The following is a 12,118-nucleotide window of genomic DNA, read 5'->3' as shown; positions in this document are numbered from 1 at the left end:
AAATCAAATTAAAATGTTACAGAAACAAGTGTCAATGTTGACAGTTAGAGAAATTGAAAGGAAATTAAATTTTGCTAAACAAAGGACTTTTGAATTTGCAAATAAACCGGGGAAATGGTTAGCATATAAATTAAGAAAAGAACGACAAAAAAATCTTATTTTAAAGATACAAGGAGATGAGATGTTGACAGATAATGTAAAAATCCAAAGGGTTTTTCATCAATATTATTCAACTTTGTACAAGTGTCAGGAAATTCCCTCTGAAAAAATAGAAGAGTATATATCTAAACAGAATTTGCCTAAAATTACAGATTTTCAGAGACAAGCTATTAATGGTCCTATTACGTCAAGAGAAATATCTGAAGCTATAAGTAAAATTAAATTAGGAAAGGCGCCAGGACCGGATGGACTATCAGCAGTGTATTATAAAAGTTTGGAGGAGGAACTCTTATTACCTTTACACAGAGCTTGGAAAAGTTACTTTTTTGAACTACAACTCCCATCAGCCCAATCCAGTGGCCATGCTGGCTGGGGCTGATGGGAGTTGTAGTTCAAAAAAGTAACTTTTCCAAGCTCTGCCTTTACAGTATACAATGAATTCTATTTTGCAAGAGGGGAAGATACCGGACAGTTGGAAAAATGCCAATATAACATTAATACCTAAAGAGGAGCAGGACCTAACCAAAACAAAAAATTACCGGCCGATATCTTTATTGAATAATGACTATAAAATTTTTACAATGATTTTGGCAGAAAGAATGAAAATAATATTGCAACAATTTATTCAGGAAGATCAAGCGGGGTTTCTACCTAAAAGACAATTACGTGACAATGTCAGGAATGTTTTGAATGTGTTGGAATACTTAGAACAACGAAATGATAAACAAGCAGCTTTGATCTTTTTAGATGCTGAGAAAGCATTTGACAATTTGAATTGGAAATTTCTGTTTAAGGTCTTGGAACAAATGCATTTTGGAGATAATTTTATAAAATGGATCAGATCTATTTATACATCTCAGAAGGCACAGATAATTGTTAATGGGGGGTTAACGGACTCATGTGAAATACAAAAGGGTACAAGACAGGGATGTCCATTATCTCCTCTTTTATTTATCTTGGTCTTGGAAGTGCTGCTTAGAGATATAAGGCAAGATAAAAGGATTTTGGGAATAAAGATAAAAAAGAGGAATATAAATTGAGAGCATTTGCTGATGATTTGATAATTGTATTAGAAAACCCTTTGGAAGGAATTAATGTTTTGATGGACAAATTAAAAGAATTTGGACCGTTAGCAGGATTTAAGATCAACAATCAAGAAACAAAGATGTTGGTGAAAAATTTATCTTCAAGGGAACAGAAAGAGTTGATGGACAAGACAGATTTTAAAATAGAGGAAAAGTTGAAATATTTAGGTATTATTATGACAAATAAAAATTCAAAGTTGTTTCATAATAATTATGAAAAACTATGGACAGAGATTAAGAAAGACTTGCTAAAATGGGATAAATTACAATTGTCATTAATGGGCAGAATATCCATGATAAAAATGAATGTATTGCCGAGAATGATGTTTTTGTTTCAAACAATACCTGTAATATCCTCTGATTTACCTTTTAAACAATGGCAAAAAGATATTTCTAAATTTGTTTGGCAGGGAAAAAAACCAAGAGTTAAATTTAAATTATTACAAGACGCCAAAGAAAGAGGAGGACTGGGATTACCAAATTTGAGACTTTATTATGCTGCCTGTTGTTTAGTCTGGATAAAGGAATGGTTATTATTGAGGAATAAAAGACTATTGGATTTGGACGGCCATAACCTGAAATGGGGATGGCATGGATATTTATGGTATGATAAAGTAAAAGTTAATGTGGATTTTAATAATCATTTTATAAGACGTCCTTTGTTGAAAATATGGAATAGATATAAACCAAGGTTTTACTCGAAAATACCATTATGTGTCTCAAGTCAAGAAGCATTTTATAGAAGAGAAATGGCTGGAAAAGAGAAATGGTTAACTTATCAAGAACTTTTAGAAAATGTATATGGAGAATATATAATGAAAGAGAACAACTGATAAAGGAAGGATATAGTTCTCAATGGTTTGCCTATTTACAATTGTTAGAGAGATATAAAATGGATAAGAAAATGTATGGGTTTGAAATAAGTAAATCTGATTTTGAAATAGGTTTGTGTACAAATGATGAAAATATAATTGCGAAAATGTATAAACTCTTGCTGAAAATGGATATGGAAGAAGAACAAGTAAAAGAATGTATCGTAAAGTGGGCAAAAATATTTGGTTATAATATACAAATGGATCAATGGGAAAATATGTGGAAAAAAGGCTTGAGATTTACATTATGCTATAATCTTAAAGAAAATTTCTATAAAATGATGTATCGGTATATGACTCCAGAAAAGTTGTCAAAAATGTATAGTAATGTTTCTAATGTTTGTTGGAAATGTAAACAACAAGAAGGATAATTTTATCATATGTGGTGGTTGTGTAAACAGGCAAAATTATTTTGGGCACATATAGGTAGGTTGATGCAAAAAATTCTAAAGATAAATATTCAGTCAAAACCAGAATTTTTTTTATTGGGTTTTATGGATAAGCAAATAGAAAAGAAATATGGAAGAATAATATTATATATGATTACGGCAGCAAGATTATTATATGCACAAAAGTGGAGAATGGAATCAACACCAACAACGGAAGAATGGCTATTGAAATTAATGGACTTAGTAGAGATGGATAAATTGACATGTTTACTTAGAGAAAAATCGACAGATACATTTCTTAAGAATGGAAGCCTCTCTTAGACTTTTTGTTGAAAGATAAAAATGAAATGATGATAATGGGATTTGACGATTAATTAAGATAGACTATGGAGAAAAGTGATTTTGTATGTATTAAGGGACAGGTTTGATATATATTATATATTTATAGCTGATCTGTGACACATCGGAAGTCAAATTTTTTATTTTTATTTTTATTTTTATTGTGTTATGTTTTTTTATTTTGTTTTGTCTGTTTTATGAAAATTTGAATAAAAATTATTGTAAAAAAAAAAAAAGAAAGCCTGTTGGGTGATCTCAGTCCATCAAAAGGGGTCTGTTAATTGGGCAGTCATGTTGGAGAAGGCGGGGATGACACATCTATAGTAATTGGCAAACCCCAGGAATTGCTGTAGGTCCTTTTTCATTTTGGGGGGTGCCAGGAGAGCATGCAACACACCTTCCCTGGGTCCATCTCTACTCCTGTGGCGGTAATACGATAGCCTAGAAAGTCCAGAGTGGTTAAATCGAACCCACACTTCTCCAACTTAGCATACAGGTGACGCTCTCTCAGTCTCTGCAACACAGCCCTCACATGGGCCTTGTGCTGCTCCGGGGAGTCAGAGTAAATAAGGATGTCTTCTCATCCCCTTCCCGGATCCTGACAAGGTTATAGGCCCTGCACATGTCCAGCTTGGTGTAGATTTTTGCCTTTTGCAGCCGCTCCAGCATCTTGTTGATAAGGGGGACTGGGTGGCTGTTAAGGATGGTGATTATATTCAGCTCCTGGTGGTCATGGCAAGGGTGGGGTCTCTCCGCTCTTTTTTTTTTACAAATTGCAAGGGGGTCCTTGCTGGGGATTTTGATGGTCAAATGGACCCAGCTTCAATTTAACATTGAGGAAGTCCCTTAGAGTGGCCAACTCTGGCTCAGACAGTGAGTAGATGTGGCCAGAGGGAATCTGGCCCCCCAGAAGCAAGTCAATGGCACAGTAATAGGTTTGATAGGAGGTGCACCTGGTCTGCCTCCTCCTTGTCAAACACATCAGAGTAATCCTGATACTTTGCAGGTAGGGGAGCCAACGCATTAGGTGGTGAGGCAGCTGCTGCCACCACAGCTACTGCCTCAGGAGGCAACAGTGCCATTTGCAATAGTCTGACTGGAACATCACTGAGCCAAGGAAGCCTGGCGCTTTAGGCGTCGACCAAGTTTGCTGTCTATCTGCATGCGCAGCTGGATGAGCTCTGATAAGGTGTTGGGAGCCAGAGTTTGCAGCAATTCATCCAGTATCTCGTCACTGAGGCCTTTTTCGTATTGGTACATCTGAGCTGACTTGTTACCCTTCTTGTGACATAATTCAAAATGCAGTAGTATAAATCCTGACGGAGTTCTTGCCCTGGTGCAGGTTTCCCAGCTGGCAAGCTACTGTGACCTTCCGCTGTGGGTCCTGAAAGATTTCTGCCATGGCAGCAATGAAATTATTGTACTATGCCAACACAAGGTCATCCTGAAGCAGCAAAGGGGTTGACCACTGGGCCACCTCCCCTTCCAGTAGACTGATCACGAAGGCCACTTTCAGTGAGTCACTGGGAAACTCCAATAGTCACACTCTGATGTATAACTCGCACTGCACAATGAATGTCCCCATTTTCTGCTCTATTGGAGGGGGAGTCCAGCAGGCACCCTGACACGAAGTGCAGGCAACTGGAGCAGCCCCCCCTTGCAAGGCTGTCACATTGTTTCCAAGCTGGGTCATTTGGAGTTGCAGGTTCTGGTTCTCCACTCAGAGAATTTGGGTCTCATTCCGAAGGGTCTGGGTCTCGGTGTGGAGTTTCTGGAGCTCAGCTATCATGGACTACAGGGTGCTCTTATAGCCCTCCTCCATCCCACTGCTTGCTTCCATCTCACTCATGGGGTCATTGGGTAGAGGAAACAGGGGCTGCAACAAACTGTCCTGACTGAACACTCTGAAGTCAGACACAAATGAGGAACTGTGCATTTTTTAGTAGGTTTATTAGCAGGTTTCAGTTCAGAGCACTTCATGAATCAGCTTACAGGTTACACAGAATTCAGCAGCATTACTAGGAGAGACTAGACACAACTATACTGTGCTAAAACATTGTTGCAGCAACTAGACACGCCCCCTCACCCAGCTTAAGTAAGGATGGCCAGGCACCCTACTTGCGTGAACTGAGTGTCACTGTTGGGAGTGCACCCCCCCCGTGCTCCCCTGCAGAGGGGCCATTGGAACGTGTTGATCTTGCCAGCACAACCACCTCTGTGCGAGGCAAAGGCGGCTGCTTTGCATCAGCAGGTCCCTCCTCGTCAGAGGGAGAGGGGCTGCTTGGAGGAGGAGGCAAAGCAGGTGTGAGAAGAGAAGGATCATCAGGTGTAGTGGCAATTGGGATGATTATACTGAGGTTCCATCCAGCCGGAAGTTCGCCAGTGTCATTTATTTGAGTGAAAAGTTTGGCTAGAATCGGGGCCCACCAGTCTGAAAATTTTTTAAAAATGTCTGGGGGTAGCATGTCCTCACCAGGAGCCTTCCCTTGTTTGAGGGAAGAGATTAGTTCTTTCACTAATGATAGTGGGACTGGGGGCCAGAGAGGTGAGGATGGAATCTGCCACAGAGAAAGAGAAGAGTGAGCGGTTATTTGTTGGTGATTTTGGGAAGCGTAATGGTCGAGCCATTGTATTGCTGTAATCTGGCATTATTAGTCACAGCACTATTCGCACTGGTCCTTTGTTCTTCCCCAGTAGCTCGGTGAGTGCCTTCTGACCTGGGGGTCTCATCTTCTAGCACTATATTGTGTTGCATTTTGGATACTCTGTTCATAGGATTTTCGTGGTAAGAGGTATTCAGAGGTAGTTTACGATTGCCTTCCTCTGAGATTAGATACATCTTAGTCTGGTGTCTCAGTTTTGACCATTCCGCCTTGGGTGGCCCTGCTAGGAGTCTAGCCTCTTGGTCTAGACTCCTGACAGCATTGCTGTCAGCTTCTTCAACACTCTCAAACCCCTCACCATGTTAAGGTGTGCATCCTAGAGGGGGCCACGACAGCTTATACAATAATAAATCTGTTAGCCTTTGAGATGCCACAAGATTCTTTGTTGATTTGATGGTAAGGTGACAATAACTATCACCTGCTAATGTCTTTCAATCAACCTGCTGGTAAAGACACAGGACCACCGGTTTGTAAAAAAAAAAAAAACTTGGCAAGCCTAGACACAGAAACTAGTACTTTCACCACCATTTAGCTGCATGCTAGGAAAAGCTTTGCCTGCTACATTTCTGCATGTGAGGCTGCTCTTAGAAGTGGAGGAGAAGGGTCACACAAAAAACCAAGGTGAATGGAATTGTAAACAAATTGTTTGCATCTCTGGAAAGGTATCCAATTTTTCAAATATGAATTGAATTGCTTCTATTTTATCTATCTGCTCACCTCTAGCTCCCTTTGTTTGTTTCAAAATATGCAAGTGGTAGTTTATTTCTTTGATCTATTATTAAAAGCAAAGCATATTAGTAACAAGCCTCTTCATTGTCACTGGTCATGAAATCATATATTGTGAAGCCTTCAAGCAGTACTGTACCCTGCTTGAAGTTGCACCATACAACAATCCACAGAGACAGACCCAAAGGCAGGGCCAGTGCCAGAGGGTAGCATGGTTGGACTTTTTTAGGGTTGAAGACCAGTAGAGGGGCCACTGGCATCAATTCCAATTTGCACAGTATATTCAAAAAGATCCAGTGATCCCGAAGAGGTATCTCAGTATGCATGCCCTGCCTTTTTCAAGTTAGGAAGAGTCCACTAAGGGTGGATGTACTGTCTGCTGATCTTGCATGAAATGTGTCACATTATAAATAACATGGTCCATCTGCTCCTTCTGCTGGGCAAGCTACCAGTACTTTACATTTCCTACACCCACACACTGCGAACATGGTCACCACACTCCTTGTACTTAAGCAATGTAGAATCTTAATAGATTCTTGTACTGGGTGTGCTTGCACTTGCTTTCTGATAGCTCTATGACAGTGTTTCCCAAACTTTCAACATGCGCGTACCCCTTTTGAGACATTGATTTTACCGGCGTACCCAATTTTCACAAAAATAATTGGGAGAGGGGTAAGGTATTATAACACATTCGTAATTCCTATAATTTTATATGAAATGTTTGTAAAAAAATAAATACAAAGTAAGTAATAAACATTTTAATAATAGAAATAATATTTATATAACAAAAATATATTCAAAAATATAGAAATAATTCATATACTAATAATTAAAATAACTATTATTAAAAAAAAACATTCTGGAAATAAAGACCTGGAGGGGACCCCCCAAAACCGGAAACTCCAGCCGAAATTCATGCAGCATGCAGCAGGTTTACAGAGGCAGCGCTTGCCTGGGCTGGAGGATTGAATCTCCTGCTCTTTAGCTGCAGAGCGGTTTTTCCCCCATCCTGCCTGGGAAGCCACTCAGGCACGCAGCCCAAGAGCAGGCAGGGGATTCAAACCTCCCGCCTAAAATTCACAGCTGATGAGTGGGCATGCCAGGCAGGATGGGGGGAAAAACCACTCTGCAGCCAAAGAGCGAGAGATTCCTCAAGAGGAAAGTGGCTGGCGAGATGGCCGCTGCAGGGCTGAAGATAGAGGAAAAAACCCACTTCCCGGTGTGAACATTTTTGTAGTTGAGCATACGCATAAATATCTTTGTGGCACCATCTGTCTGTTTGTAGAAGCGTTTTTTGGTGGCCAAAGTCATTGCAAGGGAGTCCGAGTCTTATGAGAAACTGGAGGGGTGCACGAAAAGACAAGGAATGCATTGACAGCGAAAGAGACTACACGTTGAATAACATTGGGATAAACCACTGTTATTATATTGATCTTCCCTCACATGATTGTGTGAGAAACTGGAGAAATCACAAGAACTGTATTTTCTCTTAAAAGAACACACACACACGTTTTTTGCCGCTAAAACCCAATGATAAAGTACAAAAAAAACCATTCGGCTGCATACCCCTTGAAACCCTTTTGTGTACCACCAGGGGTACACGTACCACACTTTGGGAAACACTGTGGACAAATTGGTCACGGGAATTAAAGCGGTTGGTACCTTGGGGGAAAGTGACCACGTAATGCTGGAATTCGTGATTCTGGGGAAAGTCAAAGAAGAATATAGTCAAATATGGACCTTGGATTTCAGGAAAGCCGATTTTAGCAAGCTCAGGGAAATGATGGGTAGGATCCTGTGGCTAGATAGACTAGAGAAAAAAGGAGCCCAAGAAGCGTGGGAGTTCATGAAGAAGGTATTACAAAAAGCGCAATCGCAAACAATTCCAAAGAGGAAGAAAAAAGGAAAACATCGGAAAAAGCCAATGTGGCTACACGGAAGACTGGTGGAGGAGGTAAAAATAAAAAAGAGCATGTATAAAGAATGGAAGGAAGGACGCATCACCAAGGAAGAGTACCGACAAGCGGCTCAGGCTTGCAGGAATAGCATAAGGAAAGCTAAAACCCAGAATGAGCTGAGACTGGCGAGGGAAGCGAGGAACAACAAAAAGGGTTTTTTCAGATATGTTCGAAGCAAGAGAAAGACCAAGGAAACGGTGGGACTGCTGCTCAATGAGGATGGCAAAATGTTGACAGATAACAAGGAAAAGGCAGAACTGCTCAACGCCTATTTTGCCTCCGTTTTCTCCCCAAAAGGGAACAGTGTGCAACCTTGCATCGGTAGCAATCTCAGTAAGGGGTCGGGATTGCAGTTCAAGATTGATAAGGAGATAGTCAGGAAATACCTAGTTAACCTAAATGAGTTCAAATCTCCAGGGCCTGATGAATTGCATCCCAGAGTATTGAAGGAACTTGCTGATGTACTCTTGGAACCTCTTGCCATCATCTCTGAGAAATCCTGGAGAACGGGAGAGGTGCCGGAGGATTGGAGATGGGCAAACATCGTCCCGCTCTTTAAAAAGGGTAAAAAAGAAGATCCAGGGAATTACAGGCCGGTCAGTCTGACTTCAATACCGGGAAAGATATTAGAACAGATAATAAAAGAGTCCATTGGCAACTATCTAGATGACAATGCTGTGATTAGTAGCAGCCAGCATGGGTTTGTCAAGAAAAAATCCTGTCAAACTAATCTCATCTCTTTTTTTGATCGGGTCACTAGCTTGGTAGATGGTGGAAATGCTGTAGATGTCATCTATCTAGATTTCAGCAAAGCGTTTGACAAAGTCCCCCACGACCTTTTGATTAGCAAACTGGTCAAATGCGGACTAGATGGAAATACTGTCAGGTGGATTCACAACTGGTTGGAAAACCGTACTCAAAGAGTGGTCGTCGGTGGCTCTGCTTTGGACTGGAAGGAGGTTTCGAGTGGAGTGCCACAGGATTCTGTCCTGGGGCCGATACTCTTCAACATTTTTATCAATGACTAAGATGATGGGGTGGAGGGAAGCCTTGTGAAGTTTGCGGATGATACGAAACTGGGAGGGATAGCTAACACAATGGAAGACAAGAATAAAATCCAAAGGGACCTGGATAGACTAGAAAATTGGGCTGAAATTAATAAAATGAAATTCAATAAAGACAAATGCAAGATTCTGCATTTAGGCCACAAAAACAAAATGCATGGGTACAGGATGGGAAATACCCGGCTTAGCAGTAGTGCGTGTGAGAAGGACCTTGGAATTGTAGTGGATCGCAAGTTGAACATGACCCAGCAGTATGATGCTGCGGCAAAAAAGGCAAACGCAGTTTTGGGCTGCATAAACAGAGCTATAGTTTTCAGGTCGAGGGAAGTAATAGTCCCACTATATTCTGCATTAGTCAGGCCTCATCTGGAATACTGCTTTCAGTTCTGGGCGCCTCATTTTAAGAAAGATATAGACAAGTTAGAGCGGGTTCAGAAGAGGGCGACGAGGATGATAGCAGGTATGGAGAACAAGTCTTATGAGGAAAGGTTGAAGGAACTTGGCATGTTCAGTCTGGTGAAGAGAAGGCTGAGGGGTGACATGATTGCACTCTTTAAGTACCTGAAGGGCTGTCACATAGAGGAGGGTACAGATTTGTTCTCTGCTGCCCCAGAGGGTAGGACTAGGTCTAATGGTTTTAAGTTGCAGGAGCGTAGATTCAGATTGGACATTAGAAGGAACTTCTTGACAGTAAGAGCAGTTCAGCAATGGAACCGACTGCCTAGGGAGGTGGTGGGATCCCCTTCGCTGGATGACTTCAAGCAGAGGCTGGACAGCTATCTGCGGGAGATGCTCTAGCTGTGGATTTCCTGCTGTGAGCAGGGGGTTGGACTCGATGGCCTACAAGGCCCCTTCCAACTCTATGATTCTATGATTCTATGATTCTATGCTCTATGACATTGACATTGCGTGCTTACATGACAGTTAATTTGGCACTGAGTAATCTTAGTAAACATAATAAAGACAAATAAATTACAAGAGATGAAGCAGTAATAAAGAAATCAGTGGGAAGGATTAGTTCTATTATTGGTTGCCTTTTGATGTAAGAATCAAAGGTGGAAGGGTGGAACTGGCAATGCACAATTTCTGCTTGTGTATTTGATCAGATGTGCCATTTTGAACAGATTGTGCAACAAGTTGGCTTTTTGAATAAGGGATAAGACTGATCTCTAAGGAGTCTTAAATTGGGATTTATAAACTCTTATAAAATCCCCTGATTGCATGTGTTTTCTTACTCAAAGGATTTGCTTTACGTCTTACAAACTTAATGTATCAGATTTCACTTAATAGAGATTACAGCCATTTTTTCCCACCCAGGAAAAAAACAACAGGGGAAATTGGGCTCATCTTTATACACTTTTTCCAGTCAGTGTGTCTAGTCTTTCTTAATGCTGCTATTTTAGATTGAATGTTTTTATTTTATTTATTTATTTTACAGCTAAGGGAATTCCCTTTCCTGTCTTTCATGGCAGAAACGGCTTGAAACCACCTTAGGTTTCAGCCCTACATTCCAGAGAGAGGGGAACCCATGGCTTTCCAGATGTTGTTGCATTCCAGCTCCCATCAGCCCCAGCCAGCATGGTCAGTGGTCAGGGAGTTGTAGTCAAGCAACATCTAGAACATTGGTCTTCAAATGGTTGGTCAGGGTCCACTACTGGTCATGGCCTGCACAACAACACTATCACCATATGAGTAAATGGTAAAATTAAGAAATGAGTTCATGTTTAACTTAAAGGCAGATGCTGGTCAGAAAAGGTTGAAGATCTAGAGGATTACAAGCTCTCCATCCCTACTATACACATTTAAATAGGAATAAGCTCCACTGAACATAGCAAGACTTGCTTCTGAGCAGACATGAATAGGATTGCACTGCTAGTATTGCAATAAACCTAAACAGTCCAAAAGTCCAATCATAGTTCAGCTCCCAGCTCAGGAGATGAAGCAGGTGTGACTAGTTATTTTCTTTCTTTCTTTTTTTAAAGGAGGCCGAACAGGGTTGTGAGAAAATTGCTGAATGAAAGGTTTTGCAGTCTATTTGCAAACTTATGTATACATAAAGGTAATTGTGTAACAGTCACAGGTTGTAGAAGCCTTCCCCTTCAGCTATGATGGATTTAAATATCATGTCTTTACAATAATCTGGAGCAGGTCTTGGAATCCTTTGCTCCTCTAGATGTTGTTGGACTCAACTCCCTGGCCACACTAGCTGGGGCTAATGGGAATTGGAGTTTGGCAACATCTGGAACACCAGTCATTCCCCAACCCCATCTATAACCTCATCTCACCTAAAGACTAGATTAGAACTGGTAAAAGTTTATGCCATAGCAAGTCCTATTAGTTGTTTTTAGTGCAATAGACTAAAACAACTACCGTTTCTGAAATTTACAAGAACAATCTATACTTCTCATGCTGGCCAATATATTATGTGTATCTGAAAATGGAAGTGGCTAAATTGTTTATATGGCCACACACTTTGCTACTTTTTATATTGCAGAAGAATTAACTAACTTTCTATTCTTCCCAATGACCTCTGTGTTATAGGAGGTCCCCTACCAACAGAATTTGGTTCAGTAAAAGGTATTGGCTTACCTGGTTTATTCATTTCAACTCAAAGGACAAGAAAGGCAAGAGACAAGGCAGCGTACTTGGAGTCGTCTTGGGGTTGTCTTGGAGAAAGAAGACAATGGAAGAAATGTTTATAGTGCTATTGGTAACAGAAGATGGAGTTAGGTGGGGAGAAGCAGAAATGGACATTGGAGAATAGTTTTAGATAGTTTTATAACTGTTACGTTCGGTTTATTTATTTTGTTATGTTATGTACATTGTTGAGATTTATTGTTTAGTTATGTTTATTTAAAATGTG

General features: G+C 40.5%; 1 protein-coding gene across 1 annotated transcript in view; it reads right to left on the bottom strand.

Moving 5' to 3' along the window:
* SPHK1 (sphingosine kinase 1) overlaps positions 1 to 12,118 on the bottom strand; it is a 113,506-nt gene that overhangs the window by 76,778 nt on the left and 24,610 nt on the right. Inside the window, exon 2 of the mRNA XM_061616299.1 lies at positions 11,845 to 11,921. Coding sequence (XP_061472283.1) covers positions 11,845 to 11,857 — 13 coding nt within the window. The 5' untranslated portion in view covers positions 11,858 to 11,921. The remainder of the gene's footprint in view (positions 1 to 11,844; positions 11,922 to 12,118) is intronic.

The sequence above is a fragment of the Rhineura floridana genome, chromosome 3, assembly GCF_030035675.1.
Source record: "Rhineura floridana isolate rRhiFlo1 chromosome 3, rRhiFlo1.hap2, whole genome shotgun sequence".
Taxonomy (NCBI): domain Eukaryota; kingdom Metazoa; phylum Chordata; class Lepidosauria; order Squamata; family Rhineuridae; genus Rhineura; species Rhineura floridana.
This window is presented reverse-complemented; position numbering and strand designations above follow the sequence as displayed.